This window comes from Scyliorhinus torazame, chromosome 9 (genome assembly GCF_047496885.1).
Source record: "Scyliorhinus torazame isolate Kashiwa2021f chromosome 9, sScyTor2.1, whole genome shotgun sequence".
NCBI lineage: Eukaryota > Metazoa > Chordata > Chondrichthyes > Carcharhiniformes > Scyliorhinidae > Scyliorhinus > Scyliorhinus torazame.
Genome location: NC_092715.1, coordinates 169,631,979 through 169,651,900, shown reverse-complemented (window position 1 = coordinate 169,651,900; position 19,922 = coordinate 169,631,979). Strand labels below are relative to the sequence as shown.

The window sequence follows — 19,922 nt, the reverse complement described above, 5'->3', positions numbered from 1 at the left end:
GACGGCGGGGGCTTCTCCGCAACATCCCTGGACGATCGGCTCCTGGCCGTGGGGAGGACAATGAGGCATGTATCATTAGACACTCGGCGTCGGGTGTGAGGGGGTGGAGGGAGCATTGTGAGGGGGTGGAGTGTCAAGGGGGGAGGGAAAATTGTGAGGGGGTGGAGTGGAGGGGGTGGAGGGGGCAATGTGAGGGGGTGGAGTATCAGGCGGGGGTTAGGGGATGGGGGGTATGTGTCACGGGGTGGGTTGAAGGTGGGGCATGGGGGCAGTGGTATGGTGTGCAGTGTGGGGGGGGGGGTCGGGCTGAGGGGGTGTAGCCAGGCAGGGGAGTCTCACTTGGTCCTGCGCCACCGACCTGGCATGGCGCAACCTCCCGGGTGGCGGCTCCCCAAACGAAGTCCAGAGCCCCCTGCTCATGGACGGTGAGGGGGTGCAGCACAGGTGATCCCCCTCCGGTTCTTGAATGCTCACGAAGGTTGTGAGTAGTCTTGTCCTGCGGGGGTGGGGGGGTGGGGGTGGGGGTGGGGGGGGGGGTGCGGGGGGTGGTGGTGGTGGGGGGTGAAAAAGCATCAGAGTTAGACGGTCAGCATCAAGACATGCAGATGTTGTCAACATTATGACTGGGTGGGGGACCCTGGGCACCACGCCATGGCAGCTCTCGGGGGGGGGTGTTGCCCATGTGGGTCAGGTACAATGTGGTGTCCCCACCCCCCCACCCCCCACTGTGTAGGCGGGGGGGGCGCGGAACGTGGTGGGGGGTGAAGAAGGGGTGGGGTGAGGGTCCTGTATGCGGATCGCGCACTTTAAATGACGCGGCACGGCATCAGTCAGGCGTCGGGCGATGACGCCGCCACTCTGGCGCCACGTTCACCGCGTTTCTTGCGGCCCCGCTGCTGGCCCCTTTTCGGGGCATGAATCGATCGTGCCCGCGGCCGTTTTGCGCCGTCGTAAAACGCAACGGCGTTCACGGCGGCGCGGACACTCTGCCTCGTTATCGGAATCCCGCCCCAGGTATTCAGACATTTTGAGAAAGCTTTGGAGTTTAGTTCTGATATGCCTAACACTGAGTCCACAAGTATTTTGCTCTCACAGTCGGATAGTTATAAAAGATCAATAGTATTTAAAGCAGTGCAGACTTGGCTGAGGACAAGTGGGAAGCTGAAACAAACAAGTTGAAACAGCTTTTTGAAGATATCCAGCCAGAGTTTGCAGGGGTTCTAACAGGAGCTAAATCTATTCTGGAAAGCAAGTATTACTCTGTGCCATTGGGATGTAGGATGGATTGGCATCTGTATGTTTTTCCTTTCGTGTTGTTTAATTGGGAATAGAGATAATTGAGGGTATTATATTTTCTGTATTTAGTAGTATTGTTCATGGGGGAATTGTAAGCTATTTTCAGGTATGATGTCAAAGAGTTTATAATGTGTTAACAATAAAGTTTTGTTTTAAACTACTATTTCTTGGTACAGTCACTCCTGGAGTGAAGTATTCTTTCCAACAGTCTTACAAAATAAACTAAAATATTGGGGTTTTGATTCAGTATCCTAGCCATTGTTGGGATCTGGCCAGGGATTGTAACAGAGGGGAGGGAGGTAAGGAGTGTGGGACTCTTGGTGAATGGAGAATTGTAGTGGGGCTACTGGTATTGTTGTTGAATCTTTTTGTTCATGTACAGACTGGATAGAAAGTGCTGTCCAAGTTGCAGCTTTCTTTCCCCTTCATCCAATTCTACCACCTGCTCTTTCACCACCTTCTTCCTCAACCTCTCTCTCTGCCACTTCCTCCTCATTCTCCTGTTCCTCAGCTTCTTGCCTGATAGGTGGTAGTAGCAGCTGCTTGTGCAGCATGCACTCGATCAGACAAATCACAATACTCATTCAGCCAAGTATTGCAGGCTTCTCCAGAGTGAGCCAGGCAATGGAATCATTTCTTTACTGCACAATGGTCTACTCTATCAAATTTCTTGTGATGGTATGGCCGCCGTTGCTGTTCACATATGCGTAGGTTACGAACTGGAATCATGACCATCCTTCAGTGGATAGGCCTTGTTGCCCAATAGTTACATTTTGGTTTGCCATGGAGGTTGAAAACAGCTGACACAGAGGACTGTCACAGAATGAATTGCATTGTGAGTGCTGCCGGGGTACTGGGCATTGATCTGCATAATTCATTGTCTATGATCACACACAGTTGCATGTTGAAGGAGTGGAAAACCTTTTGTTCAGACACGGAGTTTACATGAAGTGCATACAAAGCAATGTTTGTGCTACCATTGGCACCCCGGACCACGGGGAAGTCTACAATCTTTGCAAATCATCGTGCTGACTCCATTTGTTTCTCTAGGCCAGGAGGGAATGAGGTGAAGTTATATCTCTTTGAATAAAGAGCATCAGTGACTTGTACAGCAGTGCACTGCAAACTATGAGATACTATAATATCTCCAGCAACAGCCTGGAAGAAACTAGATGTGTAGGAGTTTATAGCCAGGCTCACCTTCAGAGCCATTTGCACTGCAGTTCTTGGCATATTTGGAGATTAGAGTTGTGGCTGCAGCAGTTGGTAAGTTTAAATGACGACCTCCTTAGTGAAGTGCTCAAATACCATTTCAAACACTGATTGTCACTGACGTTTCAGGTAGGAGAACTTCTCCCTGAACATTGAGCAGATATGAACTGCTGCTGAGAAACCTTCTCCTTCTCCTGCTCCCTCTTCCATCAGCTTATCCTGCTCTTCATGGTTTCTGCTCATTCTTCCAATCATGCTCAATCCTAAGGGGAAGGCCTACTAGACCAGCCATGTCTGCAATAAACTGGTGTGTGCACAAGCTTTAAGTTACCAAAATATGCTTCAACACTAGCCAGACCACTCCCTGTGCACTCAACAGGTAGTACCCAAAATGCAAAGAATTGTAACCACAAGCAGCAGAAATAATTCAGCAACTAAACTGCAAATGGTTAATGATCACTTTAAGTAGGTTGAATGTCCTTTGTGCCAGTGAACATGTTAACTATTGGAGGTTAAGAAAGAGTGTCGGCTGGAGTGTCAACCTCAAAATGGCAGTGTGTGGGGCAGAGGAAGTACAGTGGTACAGGACATCAGTCCATCACTTTGCTCTACTGCTGATCCTGTTCCAGTCTCCAGAGTCTTTAAAATCCTCAGAGTGGAAATCTGCATCTATGGCAGCCCAGCAGAGGCACTGATGAGGTGGGAGGTGAAACATCAAGATGCCATTTTGAGATGGGACACCTGAGGCCTGAATTGGGCTGAAGAAAATAGTCAGCATAATTTTTAGCATTTCCCTGGAGGAAAAAGAGGGACAACATTATTACAGATTTCTTGATTCCTCTGAGATCAATAACCTTTATTTTCTTTCCTCAGTAAACCCACAATGGAACCTACATTTGCTCTTTGCAGATATTGGTCAATAAGGGGCGAACTTGGGTGAAATTCATAACGTAGCCCCGAGAGTGCCCAGACACCATGAAAGTTTCTCTGTAATGTTATGAGGATCACCCCAAGAAATGTCCATTTCCTTAATAGAGGTTATATGGACTAGAAATCCATTGGATCCAGCTTCTTCTCCAGAATTAATCTAAATTCTCCAGATCATGGAATTTCTACCCTTATGTTTACAATGGGCCTTCCTTACATTTCTTATTTGAAATCTGCAGGCTCCTCCAGTGATTTATATGTCCAGTCAGAGGTGAGACCTTCATTATCCAAAGGAGGAGAAGCTCCAACATATGTCAATACTCAACATCTCGATCTCCAAGCTTTAGCAACATTGCAAGTGGAGCCCAGCACCAGCTCAGGGGGCAGTGAATCAGCAAACAATAATGAAAACAGCCCCAAAACAGATGTCTTTGATATGAGTAAGTACAGATATTTTTCTCTTTTCTCTCCAAATTCCACCTGTGCCTGAACCATTGGTATTCAGTCTGACACGTGTGTCGTTGATTTGGGTTAGTCAACTATGGATTACCACTCAATAAACCTTTTATGAAATGTTATTATCATTCCTTCAATGTAAATTGTGGCTACAGTTTTACTGCAGGGAACATCTCATTGTGTGCCCTGTTAGTTAGCCTTGTTCTACTATGTTTTAATTTCAACATCTTTTGCCTGCAAATTGTTGTGTGATCCAATAATGACACAGTGAGATCAGCGGGGACCTTGGCTGAACAATGAGACAAATACTGTATAACCTTACAATTGGGTAGACGTTTGTGAAATAAACAGAAAAAGGAGCTAGAAGAAAGGTGGATAAGAATGTGTGATTTCCATGGACAATCAAGAGAAATGAAGAGAGGAAACAACGATTGATTGGATTGGGTTGGATTGGATTTGTTTATTGTCATGTGTACCAAGGTACAGTGAAAAGTGTTTTTCTGCGAGCAGCTCAACAGATCATTAAGTGCATGAAGAGAAAAGGAAATAAAAGAAAATACATAATAGGGCAACACAAGGTACACAATGTAACTAGATAACACTGGCATCGGATGAAGCATACAGGGTGTAGTGTTAATGAGGTCAGTCCATTAGAGGGCCGTTTAGGAGTCTGGTAACAGTGGGGAAGAAGCTGTTTTTGAGTCTGTTCGTGCGTGTTCTCAGACTTCTGTATCTCCTGCCTGATGGGAGAAGTTGGAAGAGTGAGTAGGTAAGAAAAATAAATTGTAAGATTTAACATTTTTCAAATTTCTTCAAACAATTAACAACCTGAAGGAATTAGAATCCACATTTGTAATTATACACTTTCTGGGCAAGGGAGTTATTAACAATTATTACATCAGCAAAAAAAAGTACTTCACAGATCACCGAAGATAGATTATAGAATTGTTACAGAGCATAAGGAGGCCATTTGGCCTGTCATTTCCACACTGGCTCTTCAAAGGAGCAATTCACCTAGTGCCAGTGCCCCGTCTTCATCCTGTAACCCTGCACGTTCTTCCTTTCCAGATAACTGCCTAATTCCATTTTGAATGCTTCAATTGAATCTGCCTGCACTGTTGTGTTATGTAATTTGGAATAACACAAGCTGCCATTTGATGCAGTTTTGAGTAAAAGATGCTCCAGACTTTGAAGTGAGTTCAATGTGTTTTATTGAACTATTAGCGCAGTTCTCAATGAGTTCGACTCTCTGCTAATCTAAATGTAGTAACTCAGTCTAATTGAACCAGCCTTTCTCTAAGCCACGTGCTGGGGTGTGATGCTGAGGATACACCCTGTCTCACTCTGTAGATGTTGGTCTGTGGAAAGAGGCGGGGTGTGAGTGCCTCATCCCTTTTATAGTGAGATACCACCCCTGAGTGTCCTGACTGCTCATTGGTCGTGTCCTATTCTATGTGTTCATTAGCTGCATGTTTGCATATCATGACATCTCCCCTTTTTAAAAATGTTTTGTTGGCGGATGTGAATGTATTTACATGTGAATGAGTCTGTCTAACGTGACTGACAGAGGACAACAGAACAGAGCAAACAAAACAAACGTTCACAAGTCCAGTCTCTGAGACTTGCATCTGATCCTGGTCGACCGCCGGAGAGCTGGCGGAGGGGACGACGGTGCCTTGACAGGCGGGATGGAAGCCTGACTGGTGGCCTCATGGTGCGAGGTATCAGGAGGTGGCAATTGAACATATGGAAATGGAGGAGAAAGTGGTTGCGGGCAGGCAACGTTGCACAGTGCCCTTCGATTCCTTCACACGATGAAGCCATCAGCCATATGTACAACATAAGAGCGGGGCGCGGCCTGTCGAACAACGACAGCCATGGCAGACCACCCACCATCCGGTATCTTGATCCTGACAGTGTCTGCCGGGGATAGCACAGCCAGATCGGTGGCATGGGCATCATAGCCCTGCTTTTGACGGTCTCTAAGCTGCTGCATCTTCTGCAGCACCGGGAGGTGATCCAGGTTGGGCAGGTGTATGGCTGGAAGCGTCGTCCGCAGGTCCCTGTTCATCAGGAGTTGAGCCGGCGACATTCCAGTGGACAATGGAGTCGCCCTGTACGCGAGCAGTGCAAGATGTGTGTCGGAAGCATAGTCCGCGGCCTTGCAGATGAGCTGTTTCACAATGTGCACCCCTTTCTCGACTTTTCCATTGGACTGCGGATAGTGCGGACTGGAGGTGACATGCTGGAAATTGTATAACCTGGCAAATGTGGACCATTCTTGACTGGTAAGCACGGGCCATTGTCGTTCATGACGGTGATTGGGATGCCATGCCTCGAGAACGTCTCCTTACAGGCTTTGATGACGGTCCGAGAGGTGAGGTCCGGGAGCTTCAGCACCTCAGGGTAATTCGAGAAATAGTCGATGATCAATACGTAGATGCAACCATTCGCATGAAAGAGGTCGATGCCAACCTTGGACCACGGAGAGGTCACTATGTCATGCTGATGGAGCGTCTCCTTGCTCTGCGCTGGTTGGAACCGCAGACAGGTAGCACAGTTCAGGACCATGTTCATGATGTCCTGGCTGATGCCGGGCCAGTAGACAGCTTGCTGGGCTCTGCGTCTGCACTTCTCGACGCCCAGGTGTCCCTCATGAATCTGGTGCAGCACCAAGCTCTGGAGACTGAGCGGAATGGCAATCCTGTCCAGCTTGAGGAGAATACCATCAATCACCGTCAGGTCATCCTTCACATTGTAAAATTGTGGGCACTGCCCATTCTGCCAGCCATCGGTGAGGTTGTGGGTGACGCACTGCAGGAGGGGGTCTTTGGCTGTCTCATCACGGATGAGAACTACCTTCTCATCTGTCGCCGGGAGAGTGCTAGCACACAGCTGCACCTGCGATTCGATGTGCTAGATGATTTTGTTGGTGTCCACCCTACAGTGGCCGTCAAACCTTTCCAGGATGGTCTGAAACTTTGTCATGTCCTGGTCTTCGGCGAAGTGAAAGTAGTTGAATATTTCCAAGGCGTGATCACCCGCTGTGGTGAGGAAAAGAGCTATCTTCCATGCATCAGACACACCATTGAGGTCTGATGCTTCGACGTAAAGCTGAAATTTCTGCTTGAATGTCCGCCAGTTGGCACTGAGATTGCCGGAGATTCTGAGCTGGTGAGGAGCCGGAATCTTTTCCATTGTGCCGGTATACATTCACTGGTCATCACGGATCTTGCTGAGTTGAACTAACTAGATTGAACAGACGCCTGGTATCATGTTGTGTTATGTAATTTGGAATAACACAAGCTGCCACTTGATGCAGTTCTGAGTAAAAGATGCTCCAGAGTTTGAAGTGAGATCAATGTGTTTTATTGAACTATTAGCACAGTTCTCAATGAGTTCGACTTTCTGCTAATCTAAATGTAGTAACCCAGTCTAACTGAACCAGCCTTGCTCTAAGCCACGTGCTGGGGTGTGATGCTGAGGATACACCCTGTCTCACTCTGTAGATGTTGGTCTGTGGAAAGAGGCGGGGTGTGAGTGCTTCATCCCTTTTATAGTGAGATACCACCCCTGAGTATCCTGACTGCTCATTGGTCGTGTCCGATTCTTTGTGTTCATTAGCTGCATGTTTGCATATCATGACATGTACCTGCCTCTTAGGCAGTGCATCCCAGACCTTAACCACTCACTTCACATATGGCTTTACTCATACCGCTTTTTCCAATTACCATAAATCTTTATCCTATCATTCTTGATCCTTTCACAAGTCTGAATAGTTTCTCCCCATCTACTTTCTAGATGCACCTCTCCCTGTTTAGATGCACTTATTATTATTATTGATTCACCTGCTTACGAAAAAAGATCGGGGGTTCTTTGATGAATGTTGCTTGAACTTTTGTTCAAAGGTGTGACAAAGCAACTTGGACAAATGATATCCATTTGGCAAGTCCATGCGTCCTTTAGAAAGAAGCTGCAAGGATTGACAAGCCAACTGTCGAGTTAAAAGGCAGCTCTAGATTAATGATCATCAATATTACAAGCTGAAAGTATTGCTTTAGATAGTCTCATAGTGTGCTAAATACTATTTAATTCAGTAGCCTGAGCATTTTGCATTTAGGAGACAGAATCATAGAGCACAAAGAAGGCTATTCAACCCATTGTGCCACCATCCTTGTGCCAGCTCTCTGAAAGTGCAATTCAATTAGTCCCACTCCTCCATTCTTGCCCCATGGCCCTCAAATTGTACAGGTGTGCCTGTGCTGTGCCACGCCAAATAATAGGCGGCACGGTAGCATTGTGGATAGCACAATTGCTTCACAGCTCCAGGGTCTCAGGTTCGATTCCGGCTTGGGTCACTGTCTGTGCGGTGTCTGCACATCCTCCCCGTGTGTGCGTGGGTTTCCTCCGGGTGCTCTGGTTTCCTCCCACAGTCCAAAGATGTGCAGATTAGGTTGATTGGCCTTGATAAATTGCCCTTAGTGTCCAAAATTGCCCTTCGTGTTGTGTGGGGTTACTGGGTCATGGGGATAGGGTGGAGGTGTTGACCTTGGGTAGGGTGCTCTTTCCAAGGGCCGGTGCAGACTCGATGGGCCGAATGGCCTCCTTCTGCACTGTAAAATTCTATGATAACACATAGCCTACAGGGGATTAATAATATTTTCCCTATTTTATTTGCCAGGAATGTTGTTTCTTCAATCCCTGCCAAGGCAAACTGATAGATCATTGGTGAGGCCAGGCCAGTTGGGAACTAGTAAGCTGCTTTATTTCATAACACATGAATATACAGAACAGAGTTTATGATCAGATTCACTTATTTGCACATCAGCAGATTGTCACACTTTACTTTATGCCATATAGGGCGCGCTTTAACAGGGAATGTTCTAACGGGGAGTGTTGTATCGGGCGCGGCTTCCTGTTTCCTTCCCAGCAGCCGAACTGGCAGGACCACGCCCATATTTTACAGCACTTAGCATTTCACGGTGGTACTGGCTGCCCCACCAGCTGATTCACTGGAACCACACCCGGCCACACCCGCTAACAATGGGAGATGCTCTAAATGCTCCCTCTGAGCTCGCTCCCAGGCAGCACATGACCATGGCACCATGTAGACCTGCTCCACATTTCGGAGATGTCGACCTGGCCAGGCTGCTGGATGCTGTGGAGGCGAGGCGAGCGAGCTGGAGGACCAGTAACAGAGTGGCCAATGCCATCTGGGAGACAGTGGTTGCAACCATCAGTTCGGGCAGCGTGACCAGGAGGAAGAAAACCAACGACCTCCACCAGGCCGTAAGGGTAAGTTAACACTGGCCCCCTGGCATCAGTCCTGCCTATAACCCCCCCTGACATGTCTAAACTAGCTCCAATACAATCTCCTGCCATATTGGCATTCCAGGCACCAAATCCGGGCAGCATGGTAGCATAGTGATTAGCACAGTTGCTTCACAGCTCCAGGGTCCCAGGTTCGATTCCCGGCTTGGGTCACTGTCTGTGCGGAGTCTGCACGTTCTCCCCGTGTCTGCGTGGGTTTCCTCCGGGTGCTCCGGTTTCCTCCCACAGTCCAAAGATGTGCGGGTTAGGTGGATTGGCCATGGTAAATTGCCCTTAGTGTCCAAAAAGCTAAGTGGGGTTAGTGGGTTACGGGGATAGGGTGGAGGGATAGGGTGGGCTTGAGTAGGGTGTTCTTTCCAAGGGCCGGTGCAGACTCCATGGGCCGAATGGCCTCCTTCTGCACTGTAAATTCTCCTTCTGCACTGTAAATTCTATGTAAATTATATGAAATTGGCCCAATCAAGGCACCAGGTTAGCATTGACAGGTGCCAGATTGGCACTGCCAGGGTGCAAGATTGGTACTGCCAATGGGTGGGGGCTGAAAAGGGTGGGGCATGAAAGGGGAATATGAAGAAGGTGCACATGAAGGGGGTGGACATGAAAGGTGGGGGATTGAAGGCCGAGCATGGAGTGAGGCATGTAGGGGGGCCATTGATACTGGAAATGGGGGGTGGGTACAGATGTCGGCTGAGGTGCTCTTTGCTGGTGAGAAGGGGGCGGGCCTGATGGGAGTCCATTTGGAAGAGCTTCGATACCCTGATAACAGTGGTCCTTGGACGGTGGGGCTGGTGAGAAAGTTGATGCCAGCGAGGGTGGTGGTGAAGTGGGAGGCACTGAAGCCCAGATACCTGCCATGTTTTGGGTGGGGGGACCTGCACTGTCACTTTGAGATCGGAGTGCCAGAACAGCTGGTGCAATTTGCACCAATTTTCCCTCCCAAAATGACACTCATTTGGTGCAATTTACCCAGAAGTGAACAAAGTCCCACAGCGAGCCTGATTATCCGCAGCTTTCCCAGCGCTCACAATGCCGAGATGCACATGGCTATTCAACACGACTTGCCTTGTATAAGGGGCCTGAACAGGAAACACATGGCTAAGGCTGCACACAGCCCTGTTTTGTACAGTGGGGAGCTCCTCTCGTCGGAACTCATATTTAACCAACTTATTAGAGTACTTTGTGGAAGTAACATGTGCTGTGGATAAGGGGAATTGGTGGATGTACTGCACTTAGATTTCCAGAAGGCATTTGATAAGGTGGCACATCAAACATTATTGGGGAAAATAAGACCTCATGTTATGGGGGGGGGGACAGGGGTAACATATTGGCATGGATAAAAGATTAGCTGGCTAACAGGAAGTAGAGAGTAGGCATAAATGGTACTTTTCAGGTTGTCAAAATGGAACGCGTGGTGTGCCGCAAAGATCGGTGCTGGGACCTCAATGTTTACAATTTATATAAATGACTTAGATGAAGGGATTGGAGGAATGGCTGCCGAATTTGCTGATGACACAAAGAAAGGTAGGAAAGTAAGTTGTGAAGACAATAAGGAGGCTACAAAGACATATAGATAGGTTAAGTGAGTGGGCAAAGATCTGGCAAATGGAGTATAACAGGAAGATGTCTTCAAGGGCAAAAGGGACCCTGACTCCTCTACTGCGACATCAGACCTCCTGTATTAGTGCTTATAAGATGCATTCATCTCTGAATGTCTTCTTCCATTGTGGAAATCATCACTTCTGGAAAGATGGATCACCCAGCAGCAGTTTCAACCTGCTAACCTCTAAAGGAATACACCATTTTGATTCTTCACTCATGTGAAACCGTAAATCTTATTTTTGTTGTGGTCTTGCCTTTATCCCTTTCTTTCCCTTCATAGAACCCCTACAATGCAGAAAGAGGCCATTTGGTCTATCGAGTCTGCACCAACCCACTTAAAGAGCACCCCACGTAGGCACACTCCCCCACCCTATCCCCGTAACCCCACCTAACCTGCACATCTTTGGGCACTAAGGGACTATTTTTAGCACGGCCAATCCACCTAACCTGCACATCTTTGGGCACTAAGGGACTATTTTTAGCACGGCCAATCCACCTAACCTGCACATCTTTGGACTGTGGGAGGAAACCGGAGCACCCGGAGGAAACCCACGCACACACAGGGAGAAAGTGCAAAGTCCACACAGTTACCCAAGGCTGGAATTGAACCTGAGTCCTTGGCACTGTGAGGCAGCAGTGCCACCGTGTCGCCCGCATCCCTCTTTTCTTATATGTGTGTTTAAAGGGGCAGATGATGTGAAACCCCTTTCTGCAGTTTGTGTGTGTATATTGAACCATCCCTCTTATTTTACCTTATCTTGTGTTTGCTGTGCGTTTATTAATAGGGGATCAGATCATTCCTAACTGAATTGCTGAGGAAATTACGCCGCCACTCATGAAAGAGGAAATCAAAAATCCAAACACCTTTCTGTTTACTGACGAATAGTGATAGGAGATATCTGGGTGTTCAAATGAGTCCCCCTTCATTCTGTAACAACAGGATGTGGGCATCACTGACGAGGCCAGCATTCATTGCCCGTCCCTATTTGCCCTTGAGAAGGTGGTGGTGAGTCACCAACTGTATTTGCTGACTCCACAGTCAATCATAATGAGCACAAAAATATTCTGCTACTGAATTCCGAGGTTATTAGATGTTCTAATTATCCCCTGTTATGTTTTAGATGTAAATGCATATCATTTAAGTCTGTCATCCACCCACTTTGTATCACAGAGAAAGGAGTAAATAGAAACCACCAGCTGCAAGGGTATAATTATGATCTCAAGGCGTTAGCAAATAATTCTCATCGGTCAGAAAAACCTTGAGCTTTCATTCTCTTAGTAAATGCATATTACTACCCAGTGTTTTCATTTTTACGGGTGGGGCAGCAGCCCCGGCCCGGGCGTTGGTGCCCAGGCTTCCCCCCCTTTTTGTTTTAGCATGAACGGTCCCTTGGTATCCCATGGACGGAGCGCTCGGATTGCTTCCAGGTTCAACGACTGAGGGGAGGGGGGGTGGAAACTGTCCACTGGCATGGACACTGCATCCCATGCCCACCTGCAACTGCCTCCGTGATATGTACCTGCCGCACTACGGGGTGGGACCCTGGGTTGGCAGTAACACTGGGTCTGGTCCATGGGATGGAGGATGATGACAACCTGCTCTGCGATGAACTCTGGTGCTCTGCATCGTTTCGCAACATCTGGCTCCTGCCCAAGGTTGCACTTTCCACCTGGGTGATCCCTGCGTGCGAGCTGACCATTCCTTCACACGGTCCCATCGGATCCCTGGGGTGACGGTGGTGGTGACGGTCTGGGGGGGGAACCCAGGCCACCCAAGCCACCCACAACATCTGCCCATTCCCCCCCTCCACCTCCCCGAACCCACTCGCTGGCCAACCCAGACTAGCCCACCCCTCACACCCGTCTGAAAGAGCACCGAGACAGGTTGTAACAGTGTGAACAGGTGTTTAACGTGACAACAGATATACAGATTGTGCCCTAGCTCTTATCACTAAACTGTGCCCTGCAACCGTGCCAACCTAACTGGTGTCGAACTTTCTGGCCTTAAGGGCCCTAATGCTACATCTTGGTGGATCCCCAAGTGGTACATCAGGAGTGGAGAAGGACTGCTGCGATTCCCGTTGGCTGTAGTCTTCTGGGCTGGATGGGCCGGGCTGCTGCTCGGGTGTCTCAGGTGGTGTGATGCTGCCCTGTTCTGCCCGCTGCCCACCAGATGCATCAGGGACAGGAGGGAGGGAGTCCGATGTGCTGTGGTGTTCCAGCACCTTCCCTGCGGGAGTCTGCAGCACGGGCCCCGTCACCTCCTCCTCCCTCGGGTGCCCAATGGCCCCCGGGCTACTCCATGGGAAGGGGGTGCAAGCGGAGCTGTCCCCTGAGGCCCCCCCCCCCCCCCGCCACCTGCCGCTGCCAGTACTGGTGGCCCGCTCTGGTCTCAACCACAGGGAGTGGACCATCTTCATCTGGGACTGCACCACATCACGCTGCAACTGTGCCACCACTTTCTGGGTCTGTGTCACATCAGCCAGTAACTGCACCATCTACCTCTGGGACTGGGCCACCTCCCTCTGTGTCAGAGCCACGTCAGCCAGTGCCTGGGCAATGCCACCAACATTTCCAGCCGTGGCCTGCTGTAACAGGGCCACGCTCAGGTGCGCTATTGCAATATCCAGGTGGCTCTAGCAGATGGCTGCCTGTGAGGCGGCAACCCTGTCCTGGGCCTCTGCCAGGGCCTGCGCAGAATGCTCCAAGCCTTGGACATGCTGATCCATAGCCAAAACTAGTGCTTCCACTGCGGATGCCATCCGTGTGGTGTTGACCTGGATGGCACACATTGGCACCAACTCCTGCTGCTGCACGCGGTTGGACTCCTCCAACTGGATCTACAGGTGCTGGATGCTCTCCGACAACCCCTCATGTAGTCCCTGGCTCGGCGACTGCACATCAACAATCAATAGGACTGTCCGTTCCAGAAGCCCGAAACCCGTCTCGGTGGCAGATAGTCCCTGGGATTGGCCAACCTTCTGACTGTCCCCCACCTCGTGAATTCCTACCTCCACCGGGTCAGCTGTGTGGTGCACACCAGATAGTGTCCCAGGCGCCTCTTCACTGAAGTGCTCAACTAAGGTGAGTGTCTCTGCGATGGTGGAGGGCGTGGGAGACGGCTGAGACGGGAAATCACTGTCATCCTCTGACTGTCCTGAGTCTCGGGTCGAGGGCTGCCGTCCGAGCTGTTCTCACCATCAGTACTCAGCTCATGGGGGGGCTCCGGCTGTGGCAGTGGCTTGGGGCAGGGGACACCGGATGGACCCGCTCCATCACCAGCAGGTCCTGCAAGACAGAAGACAAGACGCATGATTGGACCATGGGTTGGGGTGGGGAGTGGGGGTGCGGGTGGTAAGGGTGGGGGTGGGTGTGAGGAGGTGGTGAAGGTAAGGGTGGTGTTGGGAGGGGATGTTGACACACGTGCCTTGGGGAACCGCAACTCAGCGGGGTCTGACTTCCTCGCCCACGGCCGATCTCCAACCTGGCGACCTTCCATCCCTCTGGGTCACCGACCACATCCTGGGCCCTCTGCTCTGCCATGGTGAGGGGCTGCAGGTCTGGTGGTCCCCCTCCTATCTTCTCCCGCTCCCGGTGGTGTGGGCGGCCTTATCCAGGGAAGGGGGGGGAGGCAAAAGGAAAACAACAGTATTAGACAGTCCAACGCATGCAGCCCACGGGTGGGTAGCTGGTGGCCTCGGTGGCCAGGGCACCCGGCCGTGGCAGCCAGTATGGGCACTGGCATGTGGTGCAGGGGGTGGTCCGGCCGCCCTCTGGGTTGTGGAGGGGAGTAGGTGTGTGGGACGGGGTTACTGCCAGGAGCACAATGCTGCCTACTCGCCCTGGCCACCCTGCGTCCACGAACCAAAGTGCCATCTCCATGCTGCCATCTTGTTGGCTGGAATGAGTGTGAGAGGGGAGTGGAGTGCCAGTATGCGGCTGCAGCTTGTCGGCTTCTCGATTGCCAATCCTGACTCCGGCATATCCAACTCTGTTTCTCATTAGAATCGACCGTGCTCCACGTGCCGCCAGTGCTAGCCCATTAATGGTTGTTGATTTATTCCGGGAGCGGCGCCAATTTTGCTGTTTTAGAAGTCCTCCGATCTGTCCAGGTGTCAACACTTAATTTCTAAAACGGAAAATCGTGCCGACTGCCTTTGACATCAAGGCAGCATTTGATCGAGAATGACATCAAGGAGCCCTAGCTAAACTGGAGTCAATGGGAATCATGGTGGTGGTTGGAGTCATACCCAGCACCAAAAAAGATAGTTGTGGTCAACTGGTGTACCTCAGGACAATATCCTAGGTCTAACCATCTCAAGCTGCATCATTAATCACCTTCCCTCCCGCATATATTAGAAGTGGAGATTCCCAGTAGGGCATGCCCTTTAGGGAAGGAATTCCGCCATCCTTATCTGGTCTGGCCTACATGTGACTCTGGACCCACAGCAATGTGGTTGACTCTTAACTGTCCTCTGAAATAGCCTAAGAAGCTACTCGGTTCAAGGGCAATTAGGGATGGGCAACAAATGCTGGCCATGTCAGTGATGTCCACATCTCATGAACAAATAAAGGAAAAAATTGTTTTGTGATGATTGCACAGTGTTCAGTTCCAGTTGCAACTTCTCCGATAATGAGGCAGTCTGTGCCTGCAATGCAGCAAGACCTTAACAACTATCATACTGATAAAGCAGCAAGTAACATTCACGCCACACAAGCAATGATCATCGCCTACAAGAACGATTGTAACTATTTCCCCATAGCATTCAATAACATTACTGTCACTGAAATCCATCTCCCTATCCCTTCAACATCCTAGCGGCCACTATTGATCAGAACCATAACTGAACTTGCCATGTAAATACAATGGTTAGAAGAGCAGGTCAGAGGCTGGGAATTATGCGGTGGGTAAATTCCCAAAGCCTGTCCACCCTCTTTAAGACACATCAGGAGTGTAATGGAATACATCCCCTTTGCCTGGATGAATGAACCCCTCAATAACACAAAAGAAGCTTGAAACCCGACAGGAAAAAGCAGCCTGTTTTATAGACACCCTGTCCAACACCTTAATCATCTACTCCCTCCACCATCAGTCCACTATGACAACAGTGTGCACAACTACAAAGTATACTGCAGCAACTCACCAAGGTTCCTTTGACATCATCTCCCAAAGCCATGACCTATACTGCCTGTGATGATATGCATAAGCAATCATGTAAATAATAATGTATACGGCATCCAACCAGGTGGCAGCAGAGAACAACCACATGACTCTGTTACCTCAGAGAGTTTGGAGATAGAGGATAGTCATATTTGTAGTAGCTCTTGGATAATTTATAATAGTTAGTAGTTTTTTGATAATTATCTAATGTTTATCTAACCCATGTAATTATTTAACAATAAACATTTAACTAGTCAAGAACTAGACGTTCTCTAGTGCATGATTTCTACCGGCTGAGCACCAGAACATAACACTGCCTAGAAGGATAAGGGAAGCAGGTGCATTAGAATATAACCACCTGTAAGTTCCTCTCCAGGTTACATGCTATCCTGACTCACCACCTACTCAAGGGCAATTAGGCATGGACAATACTTGTTGGCCTTGCCACCGACATCAACACCCACACCCACAAATGAATAAAAAAAAGTTATAACATCGTTAGAGGTACTAACCAGATGAATTTTTACACATTGCCTGTGGATATTTTGCTGTATGAAATACCTCTAGAATATACCCTTTATTATAACATGTTTTTAGCTCCCAATACATAAATGTTGATACTATTCTATCTTATTGAAGTCACTTTCATAAATTTATTTTGTTTGAGTTCATCCCTAGACAACCTAGGTTGGTAAAAATGAGGCAGAACAGTCTGATGGAGCGACACTAACCTATTTTATAATTGTTTCTTGTTTCCACTGTAACCAGAACCCTTTGAAGATGCTTTAAAGCATCAGACAGGTGGGCAATTTTCAAACAAAACTTCATCTCTTCCATGTGACAGTCCTCATTTACCCCAGACAACCACAGAGACAGTGAAGGAATGTCTGAAGGAGGAGCCATGGTATCATGGGGAAATGAGCAGAAAGGATGCAGAGCAGCTCCTGACAACTGATGGGGACTTTCTGGTTAGAAAAAGTACGACCAACCCTGGATCCTATGTATTAACAGGCAAGCATAATGGCTTGGCTAAACACCTTCTCCTGGTCGACCCTGAAGGAATTGTAAGTAATCATACTAAAGATATATGTGGTAATCCTGCTGGTTTCTCAGATTCTGGAAGAAATAACTACATCCAGTTCTACAGAATGTTCTTCTGGGGAACCTGTATTATAAAACACACAACAGAAGTTTTGAAGATTATTTACTCAATGTTATTATAAGTGCAAATGTAAACAGCAGACTTGTGTTTAATGTTCAAGCGTGCAAAGTGAATAACCATGTGATAGTAAAAATATAGTAGACCTTTCAGTCCTCAAACCAGATGCCATTCAATAATGTTATGGCTGATCTTCTACCTCAACTACACCTTCCCTTATTCTCCTTTTATCACTTGATTTGTTGGTATCCAGAAGTTTGTCAATCTTTGTCTTGAATATACTCAACAGCTGAGCACCAATTTCTGGCTTGAAGATTTCCAAGAATTCACAACTCTTTTGAGTTAAAAAGTTTCACCCGTCCCATCCATAACTCACCCATTATTCTGAGACTGTGACCTCTAGTTCTGGCCTCCCCAGAGAACACCCCACCCCCCAACGTCTAGCCTGTCATTCTGCTTAAAATGTTAATGTTTTATGAGAAAACCTCACAATCTTCTAAATTGTAGGGAATTGTAGGCACTGTCTACTTGGTTTCTTCTCATAGAAGAATCCCCCAGTCCAAGAATCAGCCTAGTGAATTTTAGTTGCACTACCTCTTCATTCTCATGCTGGAGAGGCAGGTTAGGCAAATCATAGTTAAAGTGGTACCAACAGTGCATGATTTTGTGAAAGGTGTATTATGCCACAGGCCAGATATTATTGGATATAATTTTACTATCCAGTGCCAATGGGTTTACAGGGGGGTAGCATTGTAATTCCTTGGCCTTCCTGTTGACCTCCCACCCACACCTGACCTGCTGCCCACTCTCACCCCAATTGAGTTGAGAAGTTATTGGCTATCACTGGCAGCATTTGTTGCCCATCCCTAATTTCCCTTGAGAAGGTGCTGCTGAGCTGGATTCTTGAACATCTGCAGTCCACATAGTGTAGGTATACCCATGGTGCTATTAGGGAGTGAGTTCCAGGATTTTGATCCAACAACAGTGGAATAACAGTGATATTGTTCCAAGTCAGGATGGTGAGTGACTTGGAGGGGGACTTCCAGGTGTTCTCATGTGCCTGATGTGGTGATGTGCATCAATGTAAATACATTGTAGGCTAGCTAGTCACTAGAGGGAGCACCAGAGACATCACACACACACTCAATATCACTCCCACCACGTGGATTGCAGCAACTGGTTAGTCAGTCTGGGTAGCTATAGTAGGATTAGCAGTAGTGTCGAACCCGAGTAATAGAAGTGTAAATAGTTTAATAAACGTGTTTAAGTTATCTCCACGTCTGAACCTTCCTTTGTCAAGTGCACCACAAGGAAGCCACTTATGCTACGCCTAGAGCATAACAAATCACCTGATGCCCTTGTCCTTCTAGATGGTAGAGGTCATAGGTCGGAAGGTGCTGTCTGAGGATCATTGATGAGTTCTTGAAGTGCTTCTTGCAGATCATGGGTTCCCAAACTGTGGTCTGCACACTCGCCTTGAAGGGTCTTTAAGGGTCCATGACGCTGGCGGCCACCACGTTACCGGCAAACGCTGGTTCTAACACTCAAAAATTTTAAATAATTAAAGAAAGCAAATAGGCCAATCAGAGAAAGTCCTCTCAGATCACAGAATGCTGATAGACTGACTATCCAGTACTCCAAGAGGCCTTGCTCTGGTTGGCCCATTTGATTTATTCAATCTCGCTGTTGCTGGGCAACCACAAAGATCGAAGGTGAGCTGGCAGGGGACAAGAAGCAGAAGAGCGCCTGAGCCAGCGGCGGCAGCACAGCGGGAGAGGTGGCGTACTGGATTGTCCAATATTGTCCAAGACTGACGGGAACAACCAAGGCCATATACTGCGGATTTAGGAAATTTGGAAGATGTTGGAAATATCCAGTGGGACCTTCAGCATCTGTGGCGAATGAGAGTGACAGGGTTACATTCCAACTTGTTTGACTTCCATCAGAACTGACAACTGTTTGTGCTGTAATAGTTTTTTAATGTCCGAGGAGAGGCAGGGAATGGGGCAGAGCGGAGGAAAGAACAAAAGGCAAGGTCTGTGATAGGATAGAAGGCAAGAGAAAGTAATAACTCAACAAATGATAGTATGAGGCAAGATGGGTGATAATGGGAATTTTTATAGGGAAGTTCTTCATAGTCCATTCAGTCCATCACTTCTGCCCTGGCTCTTTTGAAATGCAGCCCAATGCATCCAATCAAACCCCAGAAAACATGGAAATTTTCTGACAAACAAATATGTGCCCATTCCATTTGAGGGCATTTATTTTATCCATATCCAACACACTGTCAGGCACTGCATTCCAAACCCAAAACACTCATTGCACAGAACTTTCTGGAATTTTTGCTGATCAAATTAAGCCATTGTTATTTGGTTAACTATCCTTCAGGCATTGGGGGTAGTTTCTTTTTATTTACTCAACATAAAACCTTCTTAATTTCAAACACCAATATCAAAACCTCCTTAGAGTGAGTGACACGGTGGAGCATTGGTTAGCACTGCTGCATCACAACACCAGGGACCCAGATTCGATTCCAGCCTTGGGTGACTGTCTATGTGGAGTTTGCATGTTCTCCCCATGTCTGCATGTATTTCCTCCGGGTGCTCTGGTTTCACCCCACAGTCCAAAGATGTGCAGGTTAGGTGGATTGACCATGTTAAATTGTCTCTTATGTCCAATGATGTGTAAATTAGCTGGGGAAGGATGAGAGAGCGGGCCGAGGTAGGGTACTCTTTCAAAGGGTCAATGATGGGCTGAATGGCTTCCTTTTACACTGTAGGG

At 48.2% G+C, this 19,922-nt stretch overlaps 1 protein-coding gene across 1 annotated transcript in view; it reads left to right on the top strand.

The window, feature by feature from the left end:
- The window catches only part of shc3 (SHC (Src homology 2 domain containing) transforming protein 3), a 442,272-nt gene that overhangs the window by 410,157 nt on the left and 12,193 nt on the right, over positions 1-19,922 (top strand). Inside the window, exons 10-11 of the mRNA XM_072516775.1 lie at positions 3,675-3,875; positions 16,751-17,046. Coding sequence (XP_072372876.1) covers positions 3,675-3,875; positions 16,751-17,046 — 497 coding nt within the window. The remainder of the gene's footprint in view (positions 1-3,674; positions 3,876-16,750; positions 17,047-19,922) is intronic.